Raw genomic sequence first — 16664 nt, forward strand, 5'->3', positions numbered from 1 at the left:
CCTTCCTATAGAAAATGACGCAAAAGGGTGATGTAGCTGCCAAATACCTGCAAGTACCACACGATCAGCATGAAAACAATTTCTAGCAGTAATAGCAATGTCACTGCTCCTATAATAGAAGAGGGTAACATGGCCGATGCCGCAATAACAGATCAGAGAATAGTATTATCCTGGTTATGGAGGGAAAGAGGTTCTTTACCTCCATTAGGTCTTGCAGCAATATGTTAATTCCCCATTAGTAAAAAGGTAATGAAAATGCAAGTGCTCACCAACACTGTGTGCATGAGATACCGATTCTAGCAGCAATACACGATCCCCCTTCTAGGAGCAGCCAGCTCTCCTTATTAGTGGTTAGCATGTGAGACAGTTTCTAGCAGTACTACACTTACTCTAAGGAATGGGAAAAATAAATGCGCATGACTCTTACTGCCTATTGGTGTATCATATACAAAGTCTGGCAGTACTTGCCCTGAGAAAGACGAAGTGGTAATAAGACTGCAACTGTGCAGTTGTATCGGACCCAGTCTGGGACCCATGCCTTTTTATGGGAGGAATAATGCAGCATCCGATGCTGGTTACTTGTAGCCGTGTGTTACGGAGACCAGCAGTAATGTTCTTGCCTTCCTACGGAAAGGGCAAAGGGACTGCAGATGCTCGCTGTAACCGTGTAGTCACGTTAGGTACAGTCTCTAGTTGTAAGACTCTTCCTTGGATGGATAAGGGTAATTAAGCAGGTAAGCGTCTCCAAGGCCGCTTAGGCACAACTCCCACATACGCCTCTCCCCGTTCCCATTACTCCTCCTACGGAAGGGGGTCATACAAGCCCATGTAAACTGTATGGCTGAGCTGTCTGACAGACATGTTGCCGTGTCCCAGAGAGAGACGTGTCCAGCTGAGTGACACCTGATATGACACAGGATTATATGGTAAGGTCAAGGTAACTAAGGTAAAGAGGCATGTCATATAGAGGAGACATGTCCACTCCAGATCAGAGCCTGCTAGGGACTGAGCATGAGGACTGTAACAGGAGATTTACTGCTATGGTAGTTTGGTTACCAACTATAAGGGAGAGGGATGGCTTGTACATGGAGGGGCGAGGAGACATTGGGGACGGAGCTTACCCAGTCAGATGCAGGACCTGTATGATGGCTTTTTTTGTTGTTGTTGTTGTGGGTCAAACTGTAATTTGCCCATTAACAACTCTGGCACTGTGCATTATTTAAAATAAAACGTGGGGGGGCGGAGCCTGGCCGGAGATGTAGAAAGTCGCACCTCAGTGTAGCTCCTGAAAGACCCGACAATCCCATCCTGAAAACGGGACCCAGAGGCAGCGAAAAGCAGCCAAACAGCAGCGGAGGCACAGCAGCAAGCTCCGGAGGTGAAACGAGTGACAGCAGCAATAATGGTGCGAGGCAAGGAGCGGGGAAAAGCAGAAGAAGCCGGTGGCCGGCAGAGGCAAGATGGCGCCGGCGGGAGGGAGCCGAGAACACTCATACCGCGGCTCAGTGTAAATAGTGCAGACACTGCACGCAAACTTGGAAGGTATGCCAGGGAAGAGGGAGGCAGTAAAGAAGTCCCCATAAGCCCCAAGCAACAAAAGGGAGACACAGGGGAGCAGGAGAGTTTGCAGAGAAGCACGGAGATGGTGGGGGCAGGAGGGGAGGAGGAAGTCACCGGCACAGCATACACAGAAAGTGAGAGAGACAAGGAGAGGGCAGACAAAGTAAATACACTAACGGAGCCTGTTAAACACAGCAAAGATAAAGTCAAACAAAGCAGTCCACATGCTGTACAAGACTCTGCTGGAAACAGGCAAGAAGCCATAAATCATGCCCACAACACCAACCACAATAATAATGATGCAAACAGTGCCAACACAGAAAAACATCATGCAAGAGACAGCATGAACAGTACAAGCAGCCCAGACATCTGCATGCACAGCGCAAAATATGCAAACACGTCAGACAGCCCTACACGAGACACCTATCAAAGTACAGAAGATGCTGCCAAAAAAGACCAAAGACAGGAGGGCGATAGATGCGCCAGAGAACCTACACTGAAAGAAATCTTCAGCGAAATTACTAAAGGCAATGCGTCACTGAACAACCTTAACATGCAGATGGGGGCGATGCAAAGTAATGTAAACCTGCTACGGCAAGATATGAGGAAAATATCAGAGCGTCTGACAGAAACTGAACAACGTATAAGCGACGTAGAAGACGCAATACAGCCGATGCAGCGAGACGTGGGAAAAAATCTGCATGACATACAATATCTACAGAACAAGGTAGACGACCTAGAAAATAGGTCAAGAAGGAACAACGTGAGAATTGTGGGCCTCCCAGAAAAGACGGAAGGAAGAAACGCAGCAGAATTCTTCGAAACATGGCTGCCCGAACTGTTCGGAAGAAACACCCTAACCGCGATGTTTGCAGTCGAAAGAGCCCACCGCGTGCCGACACGACCCCTCCCCCCGGGGGCTCCCGCCAGACCGATACTCATAAAAGTGCTGCACTATAGAGACCGTGACACCATACTTCAAAAGGCCCGCGAAAAGGGTGAAGTTCAATACAACGGCGCGAAAATCTCCTTTTATCCAGACTTCTCTACGGAAATACAAAAGAAGCGAGCAACATTTATAGAAATAAAAAGACGGCTGCGAAACCTACAAGTGCCCTATGGGATGTTGTACCCGGCTAAACTGAGAGTGGCGGCGCTGGGTACAACACAATTCTTCGAAAACCCAAAAGACGCAGGTCACTGGATAGATCAAAATGAAGAACAGATCCGGAGGGGAAGATCGCCGCGCAAGTCACCATGAAGAGGCTGCACCCAAAGAAATGTTCACACAAAGGGAACCGAAAATTTTTTGAAAGGAGCTCCTGGGACGACAGGATGCATCGCGTAGGAGAATGGAGGACTGGTACCCCGATCCGATGAGACAACGGATCAGTGAGTTATGTGTTGGGGATGTTTGTTGTTTGGTCTCTCTCTCGCATAGTTGGGAAATACTAGATAGTATACAGTTAAAAGGGATAAGGTTAAACGATAGAAAAATGGTTCAGGGAGGGATAAGGGGAAGAAATGTTAATGTAATTGTACGGTTGAATAGTATACTGCAAATAACGAAAATCTGCATTGCAAAGGTGAATAAATGTATGTATTGGCGGAGGTGGGGGGCCAAACCAAAATGTTGCTGGAGAGGCCCATTGCGGAGAACAAATAGTAGTACACATACACATATACGGGGAGACATGGGGGAGACACAAATATTGAGACGGGGGTCCTCCCAGTGCGACTCACTCACAAAAACAAAAAGGGGTGGTAACACACAGAAAATAATCCTGCGAAAAACAAAAAACCCAAAAAATGAGTAGTAAGATTAGGGTCGTATCGTGGAACGTGAGAGGTATGAGCGACCAGACAAAACGATCAGCAATACTGAAAGTCATTAAGGAACAAGGCCCGGCTATTATATGTATGCAGGAGACGCACCTATCAAAAGAAAATACGGACACACTCAAAATAGGAGGGATGGGACAGAGCTTCCACTCCACACACACTTGGTACTCCAGGGGGGTTAGCATAGTGGTTCATAGAAATATACCGTTTAAATGCCTATCACGAAAAATCGATCCGGAAGGCCGCTTCATATGCCTACACTGCAGAATATACAATTATACATGCATTATAGCTTCAGTATATATCCCACCACCATACAATAACACGACAATGCGGCAAGTTATAGGATTCATAGCAGACAAACCGGACATCCCAGTCCTTATCATAGGCGACTTTAATTCGGTCATTAACCCTACACAGGACAGACTAAGGGCAGGAAGCGTAAACGAAGAAAGGAACCTAACACCATTAGGTAAACTAATAAAAGAAATATCATTAATAGATATATGGAGAACACGGCACCCCACACATAAACAATATTCCTGCTACTCATCCACACACCAATGTTTATCTAGAATAGACCTAGCGGTAGGGAATATCCAGATATATAGAGATATAACCCGGATAGAATATCTGCCAAGAATGGTATCTGATCATTCCATACTACGCCTGGACATACAACATAGCAACACCGATAGTCACCCCCAAAAGAGATGGAATCTGAACTCGCACTGGCTAAATATATTAAACAAGGAAATAGTGAAAACGACACTAGAGGAATATTTTACACTAAATAAGGGTACCACAAGTATGACGGTCTGCTGGGAGGCCATGAAGGCATATATGAGGGGGGTATACATACAACAAATCACGCAGGCGAAAAAGGGGCATAGAGATAGAGGACAAAAAATACGTGACAAACTAAAAGAATCGGAAGAAAACTATATAAAAGAGAAAACAGTAACAGCACTCAACCTATGGAAACAAGCTCAAGAGGCCCTTAATAATTATGTACTAGACACGGCGGCAACTAAAAATGGGTTCCGAAAACAGACATATTACGAGGAGGGAGAAAAAACGGGACATATGCTGGCAGTTATTGCCCGAGCACAAACCAGCCCCACGTATATCATTGAACTAAAAGACACACAAGGCGAGATTGTCAGGGATACAACAGCCATAAGAGAGACTGCACGTGAATTCTACTCCTCTTTGTACTCCTCGAAACTGGAAAAAACGGGGGAACAAATCGAGGAATACTTAGCGGACATAGGAACACGTAAATTGTCAGAGGAACAGAGAGAGTTCCTTGATGCACCAATAGACTTGGAGGAGATGCAGGAGGCGGTGAAAGACATGCAAAATAACAAGGCCCCAGGGGAGGATGGTTTCCCAATAGAATTTTATAAACAACACGCAGACACCTTACTACCACAACTTCTAGAGACATGGGTGGGGGCGGAGAAGGAAGGGGAACTGCCACAAACAATGCGAAAAGCAAAAATAATAATTCTGCTAAAACCAGAAAAAGACCCCCTGTCGATGGATTCGTATAGACCAATATCGCTGTTAAACGCGGACGTCAAAATTATAGCAAAAGTTCTGGCAAAGCGGCTATCACAAGTGGCATCCACACTGGTGCACCCAGACCAGAGTGGATTTATACCAGCAAGATCAACGGCAACGAATATCCGTAGGGTATTTCTAAACCTACAAATACCCGTAGATAACACCGGAGATAGAACCATATGCTCATTAGACGCGGCCAAGGCGTTCGATAGCGTCGAGTGGCAATACTTGTGGAAGGTTTTAGAAAAAATGGGCTGTGGCCCAATATTTGTGCAACGGGTGAAACTTCTATATGCTGGAGCGGAGGCGGATGTGACCATTAACGGGGGGTCATCAGAAGCCTTCCCACTACATAGAGGGACAAGGCAAGGGTGCCCACTATCGCCACTGCTGTTTGCGCTTGCAATAGAGCCCCTGGCATGCAAAATTCGAGCACATCAGGAAATAGTGGGATTCAGAAGAGGAAATATAGAGGAAAAAAAAAAAAAAAAAAAAAAAATCGCTCTATATGCGGATGACATGTTATTATTCTTAGGGGATGGGGAAAAATCCTTGGAAACCGCGATGCTAGCAATAAAAGAATTCGGAGCCTTCTCAGGACTCACCATCAATTGGACGAAATCCGAAATACTACCGGTAGATACTCCAGGTATGCAAATTGCTAATAGAGAACTAACCCTGAAATGCACCCCAATAATTAAATACCTGGGAGTTAAAATTACGAAAAACGTCAGCGAATACGGGAAAATAAACCTAGAACCACTTATGGAAAAATGGAAACAAAAACTTCACATATGGCGGAAACTACCCATGTCAATCATAGGAAGAGTGAATCTAATAAAAATGATATGGATGCCCCAACTGCTATATCTAATACACAATTCCCCACACTGGATAACACAAAAATTCTTCCACAAGGTCAAGGGATTATTTAGAGAGCTCATATGGGGAGGGAAGACACCCAGGATAAAATTGGAGCTATTATACAACTCAAAAGAAAAGGGAGGACTAGCTTTGCCCAACCCGTTCTCGTATTTCGTGGCCTCACAGCTGCAGCATCTCAGGGGATGGGAGACAGAAGAGACACAAGATGCTAGTTTTAGAATTCTTAAAAAATTTTTCAGGGGGTCACACCTGCTCGAAACCCTGGAACGTGGAGCGTTTAAAAAAAACGGTCAAAGCGCCCCCACACTAACAATGACACATAAAATATGGTGGAAGACCAGAAATATGTTCAATATAAAAAGCTGCACCCAGCATACCCCCATATGGAATAACCCACACCTGCCAGAAATCAACAAGCTAAGAGGCTTCCAAGGGTGGAAAGACAGGGGAGTCAGGAGAATGGATCAGATACTGGAGGGGGGGAACTAAAAACCCTCGAGCAGATAAGACAGAATTACAGCATCCCCAATAGTGACTTTTACAAATATTTGCAGCTTAGACACGCTATACAAGCGGAAAAAAACTCGACAGAAATAGCAGTGACAACTAATATAGTAGCGGACATAATAGGAAAAGCCACCACCACAACAGGGAAAATATCTGTACTATATTCCCACATACAGGACACGGTTAATGCACGAAACCCGATACTAACAAAAGCAAAATGGGAAGCAGACATAGGGCCCATTGAGGAGTCGCAGTGGGAGGAAATACTGCAAATGACACCCCAGTTATCTCTGAGTGAGTCACACAGAGTCTCACAAATATTCCTAATACACAGAGTGTACCGCACCCCGGCCTTCTTACACAATATAGGAATGAGAACCTCCCCGATATGTGTAAGGTGCAAAACCCACACGGCGGACCTAATCCACATGCTATGGCGTTGTCCGAAATTGCATAGATATTGGGTGGGAATAAGAAATGCAATAAACGCAGCATTTGGCATACGTATGGACTTTACTCCATACGTGTGCATCCTGGGATACATACAAGACCTAGCGTTGGATGACCATGAAAAACTAGCGGTAGCTAGACTACTGTACATAGCCAGAAAAACAATAGCCCAGCGTTGGTTGGATGAAGAACCACCCACGCTGGGAGAATTCAAAAACAAGGTCAACCAAATTTTACCGTGGGAAAGGAGCATATATAACTAAGCGCAAGGTCAGCCAAAAATATCAGGACATTTGGCTGAGATGGACACACGCCCAGAGTAACAGTGCTGGACCAAATGCATAAGTGGAGTGGTGAGCCGTGTGGGGAAGCACCAGTAAACCGAGGATCTAATAGGACATAACAAAGCATGTAATTGATATATACAGAGTTTATTAGGAAATGTAGAATAACTTACAGACTCGCTACATAATAAAATAAAGCGGTAAGGATCAACGAGATAGGATGGGAAGGGAGGGATGGGAGAGAGAGAGAGACCAGACAAGGGGCAAAGGATATGGCGCCGCCCCGTGTATGTAACAAAAAATAACCCTGAACCAGTAAAAGAAAACAGCAAGAGGACAAGCAACAAAAAGACCAAAGAAGAAAACAAACAAGCAATACAAGAACTGTTACTATTGGCTACGATAAAGCACATTGTTTAATTAGAGACAGTTTACCCAAAGAACTGAACACAGAGAGAGATCTTAGGGGGGGAGGGAGAGGGGGAGGGGGGAGGGAAGGGGGGGAAACCAAAGTTATGTAAGAAATGTTTTAATAATATGTAAAAGGTGAAAAAAGTTTAATAAAAAACACTTTAAAAAAAAAATAAAAATAAAACGTGATCAGCCGTATGTACCCAAAAATGGTACTGATGGTACCATTTATTTTTAATTCTTTAATTTATACATTTTCTCTTCTTCATTTCCAATTACAAAAGAAAAAACAAAACAAAAAACACCTCAACATAATTTTTTGTCACAGTTAGATTATGAACCGCCAATACCAACACCAATACCACCAACACCACAATAAGGCTGCATGTCCACAGGCAAGAATCGGCAACAATAAATAGTCGGCGGATCACGCTGTGGGAAGCTGCAGTGCCGGCGTCCACAAGCGGAGAATCATAGCGAGCGCGGGGGACAGGCCCACTGTCCGCTGCAGGCGGCCCACTGTCCGCCGCAGGCGTACAACACAAATGCAAAAACACATGGGGACACCCCATTACGGTGCGCACAGCGGCCGACTAACAAAATAAACCCACATACTTACCTCTTGACCGAGGTAGGGTGGCCTCCCGGCTCCAGCAGAGCTTCTCCCCAGCATCGCCTGCCTTATGAAAGGGAGGAGATGTCGGACCATGAGAAAAAAGAGGGGGGGGGGGGGCTCTACGGCTGGCGGGTCACATCCAGGTTAGGGCCTGAATGTGCCTCCTTGCCTTCTGAGGGAACAGGCAGACAACAGAAGGTTAGTTCTCCTCTGTTCGCCCTCCTCGGTGGGTTAACAGGGAGTGTCCTGCCTCCCCGTTATTCCCTGGTCTTCTGGAAAAAAGTTGAAGTGAAAAATAAAACATTAAAAAAGTAATCTCTGTAAGAGACAGTCTGCCTCCTACTAAAAACTGAGCTAGCATTATGCTTGCAGGAGGGGGAATAGCTAGTGGGAGGAGTTAACACTTATATGGCAGAAGCTATACCCAAGGTCAGAGCTGTGTGCTCCAATGATACAGACGAGAAAGTAATATTATTTAGCTATGTTTTGCCCCTCTTTTTTTGTCCCAACTAGGGGACCTGAACTTACAATTGCTTGTACAATACACTGCAATACTCCTGTACTGTAGTATTAATGTTAGCATTGACCTGGGCATGCAAAGTTGTCCAACAGTCAGAATTGGAACTCGCTTTGATCAGGGCCATTTGAGGCGAGTGTCAGCTGCTTCAAACAGCCACAACCAACCTGTTATGTGGTACACATGGCTCCTGACGACCCTGCTTTATACCCACCATGTGCATGCAAGTTAAAGGGGTTGTCTCGTGAAATCAAGTGGGGTTCAGCACTTCTGTATGGCCATATTAATGCACTTTGTAATATACATCGTGCATTAATTATGAGCCATACAGAAGTTATTCACTTACCTGCTCCGTTGCTAGCGTCCCCGTCGCCATGGATCCGTCTAAATTCGCTGTCTTCTGGCGTTTTTAGACGCGCTTGCGCAGTCCGGTCTTCTCCCTGGTGAATGGGGCCGCTCGTGCCGGAGAGCTGGTCCTCGTAGCTCCGCTCCGTCACGTGTGCCGATTCCAGCCAATCAGGAGGCTGGAATCGGCAATGGACCGCACAGAGCCCATGGTGCACCATGGGAGAAGACCCGCGGTGCATCGTGGGTGAAGATCCCGGCAGCCATCTTGGTAAAGGAAGAAAGAAGTCGCCGCAGCGCGGGGATTCGGGTAAGTAATAAACTTTTTTTTTTTTTTTTAACCCATCCCTTGGGTTTGTCTCGCGCCGAACGGGGGGGCCTATTGAATAAAAAAAAAAACCGTTTCGGCGTGAAACAACCCCTTTAAGGTTAAGTTAAAGGGGCTTCGTGACTTTTTGGATATTTTCTATTGATGACCTGTCCTCAGGAATATGTCATCAATAGAATGGCAGGAGTGCGCTGCTCGGGATCTCTGTCAATCAGCCGATTCCTGATGCTGTCACTACAGCATAGAGGACGGTTCATCAATCAAAAACAATTCAAAAAGCCCCAGACAGCCCCTCGAAACCAACTATAATTGACGTGAAAGTTTCAGTGAAAACCTGCAATGTTACCATGCTGTTCATAAAGAAAATTATAAAGATCAGTAAACTGGTTTACCCATGTGGTCATGCCCCTTGAAGAAAACCTAGCTATATTGTCCTCAAAATCAATGCCGCCAACTCCTATGACATCCATTTGGTCTGCTGGGTTGTTCAGAGTCCTAAACAAGATGAGGAAAAAGAAAAAAGTGTATTTTTATACTACCAAAAAGGTAAAACATATGCTACATCTTATAAAATGTGGCTTATGAGCAACCTGTTCTATTTCTATGTACAGCTTCTTTAATGTTTGGGCATACAGAAAATAAAAACTCAGCTAACGAGCAGTTTTTAGAATTTTGCCTCCCAAAAAACGCAATAAAAGTGATTAAAAAAAAAAGAAAAAAAAAGTATGTAACCAAAATGGTACCAATAAAATTTACAGCTCATCTCGCAAAAAATAAGCCCACAGAGCTCCGTACATAGAGAAATAAAAATCTATAGGACTTTAAATGCAGCGATTTAGAAAAAAGATTTCCAAAAAAGTTATTGCAGAGAAGTGGGGGGGGGGGGGGGGGGGCTGGGGGAAGAATTTTGGTATTGTACCAGCCCACAGAAAAAAAAATGTAGTGTGTCATTTATGCTGCATAATTAATCTATGGCAGAATTGATGCGTTTTTCTCCCTACGATCATAAAAAAAATTAGAAAGCTTTACCATATAGTCTATGTACCCAAAAATGGCGCTGATAAAAACTAAAGTTCGCCACGCAAAAAACAAGCCCTTATACGGCCGCGTCAACAGAAAAATAAAAAAGTTATGGCTTTTGAAAAATGGAGATGAAAATCTACCAAAAATTGTTTGGTCCTCAAGGCCAAAATAGGCCATGTCTTTAACATATTGCTCCATTAATAATTCATATTAAGATTTTACGGGTTCTCTCATTTCTTTTAATTTGACATGGCATACACATTATAGATGGCATGGGGAGGTCTATTTTGTATAAAGCATATATGAAAGCTTTAGGAGGACAATTGAGAACATATCATTCCACTGTTCGTACCCGTAGAGCGGTCCATCATTTCCAATTGCAGAAACCATGATCACATTATTGGCTGTTAATTCCCAAACCTGCAACGTACAAAAAGGAGTCTCTAATCATTGGCCAGTGTCAAAGGTTTGGGATAAACAATACAGACATCGCTGATAACATACCTTATCAACGAAAGGATGATCCATGAAGTCCGGCCCACCAATGCTGAGGTTCAGGACATCTATTTTCTTAAGAATAGCATAGTTAAAAGCATCAAGGAACCACGATGTGTAAGAGACCTGGAGAGAATTGAAATATGAACTCTTTACTAACGTTCTCACAAAATCCTTTGATAATATTGCAGAAAAACCAACATGAGCAAGTAGAGCAGTGGGAAGAGAAGCTCCAGAAACTTGTAAGTTAAGCACATCAGTCACTACAAGAGGAAAGTCCACTTTACTACATTTCAGGAGAGGTTTTAGTTTCAGTTTTTGTCAATGGACTTTCTACATACCAAAGTGATGGCGGTTACCTGGCAAATGTCTAGCACTATAATGACAGATACGTACCCACCACATCCTGTCTCCTTGTAGGAGGAGCAAATACTCCACCTGCTAGAAAACATCTCTAAGCCCTAAATACACAAAATAAGAATAGGGCCAAATTAAAAAATAAATAAGTGAAGGAGTTTATTATACTGGGTTCCAGCCAAAGCAAGCCTCTTCTCAACGTCCATAGCCAAAGGAAACAAACGTCCAGAGTCATTAAACCTAATGTACAAGGTAGAAGTCAGAGCTGGAGATAATAATCCCCGCCTGTCCTACAAACTATTTACACTGCATATTTAATAGGCTTTTAATTAAAAGCCAGTTGACTAACCCAGTCCACACCCAGCATCAGGAGAGTCAGCTGAAAACTTCATTTAAAAGCGGATCAATCAGGTCTCTTATGTAACACTATCGATATATAAAGAGATGCCGAGCTTGGATAGATCATTTTCTAGGATTTGAGTCAAAATTTTCACAAAAAAGTCTGTTTAAAGTGGAGCTACTTTCAAAAAACAACTTTAACATGTCACAGATATATCAAAAGATGTCGAGACGCTAACCGACCGCTAGAAAGAAGTGGCAGGAGTGCTCATCCAACTCGTCTCTGCTCACTAGCTGAAGGCAGAATCAATAGAAAGTCTATCAGCCCATCTTCAGCTAACAAGGAGGCGGTGCTCAGATAAGGACTCCTGCTTCATTCCAGCGATCAGTGAGGATCTCCGCACCCAAACCCCCAACAATCACAACGTTTGACGTCTCGGACATGTCAAGTTTTGAAAGTACAATCAGATCAAAGGAGTTTGGGCAACATCTTAAAGGGGTTGTCCCGCAAAAGTAAGTGCAGTTAAACACTTCTGTATGGCCATATAAATGCACTTTGTAATATACATCGTGCATTAAATATTGGCCATACAGAAGTTATATACTAAACCCCCCCCCCCCCCCCCCCGGTGTTGGCGCTCCCGTCTCCATGGCACCAACCGAAGCCTTCTTCTGCCTCGATTAGACACGCTTGCGCAGTCTGCCTCTCTGTCCCGTTGAATGGGGCCACTCCGGCGTGCTCGCGCCGCACAGCTGGTCTGCGCATGCGCAGAAGACCTGTTCTTTAGGTTGTGTTTATACTGGCGTCACGCCATCATTTTTTAATAGTACCCCTGACATGACCGATTGATCATGATGTGTTGACAGTTTTTTTGTTTTTAACAGAAATTAAGGTCACCCCTGTTTATGGGCTTGGTTCAGTAATCAAACTCGGGTTTCTTCTAACCCAAGAAAATGCCTTTGCGAATGAGCATGTGTTCTAAACGAGGTGAGCCCAAAGTTTTGCAACCACAATGATGGGATCAGCTCTGTACAGATTTCAGTCCAAGTCAAAAAGGTAGTCACACAAAATAAAGTACCTGATTGTTGGTGAAGACTCTGTAGATGTGTAATTCAGAGTCTGGGGCAAGTCCCTGGCATTCTCGCATGCTGGCAATGACACCTGCCACAAAAGTCCCGTGTCCAAGTCCTAAAAAAGCAGAAAGAAAGTTTATGTATGTTTGCCAGTACTATGAAACCGCTCTGCAAAGACAAGATACTTTCATATCCATCAGGGATTGTCTAGTTTAGAGAAACCTTTTTATATATACCCAATTAGGGAATTTGTTACTTGATGGGGCCTCCCGGTTCAGGACCCTCATCTCTTGGAGACCGAGTACAAAAAAATGTCACTCACTCTGGAAGACCCCCAGTTACACATTACACTTGAATTGGTGCCATGTAATACTCAATTTCTCCTTTGTTGGTGCTGCAAAGAAATTCAGCACTTACTGCCACGGTCACCCACATATTCCAGCTGGGGTATGCTTTGATCAGCTTATTGTTAAGGGACCCTTGCAACAAGTAGGGTTTGTCCAGTGCCAAGAACCCTTTAATTTTACCGACTGGACCTAAAACATGAAAAACATTTGCAATGCTCAACTTCTAAGTTCTATCGTCTTCCGGCATTGATGGTGCCTGCAGGTCCCTGTTCCTTGCGGTTTACATTGTGTATTTTGTGGTGTGACAACCACATGCCATGCAATGTTGCACTGACGTCACATCATATAATGTACTCCGTGTAAATATTGAAAACTGTGGAGCAACAGAAGCAAAATGCTACAGGATTCAAAGTGTACATACTGTAAAGGAGAGGAGACATGTCCGCTTTACAAACAATGAGGCCAAAGTTTTTTGTTTGGTTGTTTTTTTTTAAACCCAAAAACAGTCCTAAAAGGACTGTCATTCAACAGAAGTCCTCAAATTCCAGAACACACATCAACTTGCAATGAGAAAACATCAATTATCCCATAGAAACTTATCACCAGGATTCAAATGACTCATCACATATGTTCTGGCCAAATGGATCAATAGTTGATCAGCTGGGTTCCATGACTCGGGGCCCCGACTGATCAGCTGAGTGGGTGCAAGCTGTCATCAATAGTATTTCCCTGGAAAACCTCTTTAACATGACAATCATCCTGAGATTCATAGGCACAATTTGGAAACTAATTGCTCGACCTCCATTCACTGAACACTCCTGTGTGAAAACACAGGGGCGACAGTCATTGGGACGACTCATGAGCTTACGCCCTAACAGTTGTCCCATGTAAAGGTACCTTAAGCCCCAGTATATCAGATGCATGACAACCCCCATTGCCTACCATCCTCAGAATAAGCGGTGAACTCATGTCGGATTGTTCCAGGCATCGATCTTTTGCAGACCCAGGAATGACCACTCACATAGCAAGATGTGAAAGGTGCTTTACAAGGCCTGGCACAACTACCTTGAAGGAGTAGCCAAGCACTACAAGATTCTCAAGGCGGGGTAAATAAGGAAACTGCACAGTGAATAGCAAACTGTCATCAACTCACCATCATCCAAGGTTTTCTCATTGGTCCAGTTGGTTCGTTCCCTCACGTTTTTGAAGTGTGGGTGTCTCTCACTCAAACCAGTGTCAAACACAGCAACTTTTACATTACTACCTGCTCGGAGGGGATACCAAGCACAAGAGATATAAAAACACCTTACAAATGGTCAATACAATATCCTTACATGTCTGCATAAATCAGTACATCTATAAAAGGTACAACTTAGCGGTCAATCCTTGAAGCCAAGTGAAATAAAATGCAGCGGTTATAAAAAATCAGAAGTGCAACATACAGCTTAGATGCTAAGATAGCCAGCTAATTTATAGCATTACATGACTTCTCCTGCAGGGGAGCTTGTATCGCTGGCTAACACCGGGGCAGCAGGAGTAGATTTCAGTTCTCGCCCCCCCCCCCCCCCCCCCACTCCTTTCCACTCACTCAGTTAACATAGAGCCCGTTTAATACTAAACAGCAGCTATTTACACTGCAATGTCATAGTTAAAGTCATCGGTCATAGTTTATGCAGCATAAGATATGAGTTTAACTATAACAGTGCAGTGTAAATAGCAGCAATTCAGTATTGAACGGCCGCTATGTTAACTGAATGGAGTGGGGCGGGGGGAGCGAGAACTGAAATCTGCTCCTGCCGTGCCACTGTGAGCCAGCGATGCAAGCTCCTGTGCAGCAGCACAGGAGCGTGTACGTGGGGGTACTAGTGTCGGGCATGGTTTGCCCAACATTCGTCCTGTCTAAATGGGGCTTTAGCCTGTAGGATGTTTTGGGCCTTGAAGTTCAGAATAAAATCTGGCTTTTTAGAATGACTTCTCATCTAGCAAGTGGCAGCATCATCAGTATACTGTGCTGAGGAGCATCTTGCCTATATTCAAAACACGTAGCCAAAAAGTTGCACTTCTGAAATATGCTACACTGTCTTGTGTGCTTACATCGGACTACTCTTCTTGTTGGATGCATACGTGAACGCGCAACATTTGTCCTGGCCATATATTGCTTGAGCTTTCCTTAAGTCTTCACTGTATAAACTTTAATACTACTATATTTTCGGTCAATGCATATGTAGTATATGCTGTAAGAATTTCAATAAGGTATTGAAGACTCCTTTTTACAACACTACACTTATTGATATTTCATATTGTTAAAAGTATTGGCACCCTTTAAAGACTACTTTTTTTTTTTAACATGGATCAATGGTTTAACATCACTGACCTGTGTATCCCAGTTGCCATAATACATCAGCCTGAAGAGTCTGAGCGACCTGCCGTGGGATGGCTCTCAGGAGGCGTCTACTAGAGTGTCTCCCGGTAGCATGCCAAAATCCAGAGCCAAGAGAAAGGCTGGTCCTTCTGAGCGGACGAGAGGATTGCCATTTCTGACTCCACTTTGTCTCATTGCAGGAGGCTGAAGATTCACCTATTTTGGAAGGAGACATATATTGAGTAGAAGATACAATGTAAACTGTACTTCAAGATTTGCTTAACGCCCAATGTCCACGGGCGGATTCCGCAATTCAAAGTGCACATAGGGGGCACACGCAACTGAATTTAAGCATGCAAATTTGATTTGGTCCAGAATACAAATCGCAGCATGCTCCATTTCAGTGCGGATCCCGTGTGGATTTTTTCAGCGCAGATGAGCCGCAGTACATCTGCGAGGGGTGGGGGGGGGAGGGGAGGGAAATTGAATCCACCATCGCCAGCAAGCATTTAAAAATAATTTCCACAATGGCACGCAGGTCTTCCACTGCGGGAATCTGCAGTCAGGTATTCATAGAAACTCCTGGGTGTAGGCAGCACATACAGCTACTGTATACCTGGCCCCTATCAATACACCTCCTTCACAATTGTTTTGTGCACAAACAATGAAACCGCTGACAATGCAAATACTAAATACACGATGTCGGAGCATTCTAAGTTCATAGTGAAATACAAAACCGTATCACTCCCCGATGCCTGCAGCTTGGTAGTACACTATATAGCTAGCGCCATCATAAGTGTGTGAAGAGCACTAAAAAGTAAAGGAACAATTCTTAAATATCAGCATAAGAATTCAACTACAATCTGCAAGGAAGAGCAAAGTACATCTGGGTCCAAAATCCATTACTAAGAATTGAATTTCATCACGTCTGACTATCAGGGAGGGACAGAAACCAGCGGGCAGAAGATCCTGATGTGGAATGCTTGCTGTTGGCAGCGGCGCAGGGAGGAGGACAGACAGATGGGTTTTCCCCTCTGAAAAATTGTGTCATATGCAAATGCAAACACTTCATCTGCCGGCCTGTCCTCAACTGGATTACTGAAGATCTATAGAAAATATATCGGTGTATCACAGGCACGCTGTCATGCAGGGTCTTTCTGGCGTCATTTTTTTTAAAGTTTCCGGCTCTGTCGTTTAGCAACATTACGCATAAACGCTGCAATTCAATTTAATTACATATGTACAGCGTTTTACACGCACCCATAGAGAATAGGGCTCTATCGCACGTAATAAGCAGTCAAATATCCTAAGAGTGTGGGAGCTGGCCTGCGATCCTACTCTGGCCTTGGCTGC

The 16664-nt window shown here is 44.2% G+C and overlaps 1 protein-coding gene across 4 annotated transcripts in view; it reads right to left on the reverse strand.

Annotated features, from left to right (window-relative positions):
- The window catches only part of MBTPS1 (membrane bound transcription factor peptidase, site 1), a 54377-nt gene that overhangs the window by 25664 nt on the left and 12049 nt on the right, over positions 1-16664 (reverse strand). For all 4 annotated transcript variants that reach the window (XM_066582233.1, XM_066582232.1, XM_066582230.1 and 1 more), the window contains exons 4-9: positions 15324-15527; positions 14103-14213; positions 12608-12717; positions 10842-10958; positions 10690-10757; positions 9707-9809 (exon numbers count right to left, since the gene is read on the reverse strand). In XM_066582233.1, the coding sequence (XP_066438330.1) occupies positions 9707-9809; positions 10690-10757; positions 10842-10958; positions 12608-12717; positions 14103-14213; positions 15324-15527 (713 nt within the window). The remainder of the gene's footprint in view (positions 1-9706; positions 9810-10689; positions 10758-10841; positions 10959-12607; positions 12718-14102; positions 14214-15323; positions 15528-16664) is intronic.

This window comes from Eleutherodactylus coqui, chromosome 11, assembly GCF_035609145.1.
Source record: "Eleutherodactylus coqui strain aEleCoq1 chromosome 11, aEleCoq1.hap1, whole genome shotgun sequence".
NCBI classification, from domain to species: domain Eukaryota; kingdom Metazoa; phylum Chordata; class Amphibia; order Anura; family Eleutherodactylidae; genus Eleutherodactylus; species Eleutherodactylus coqui.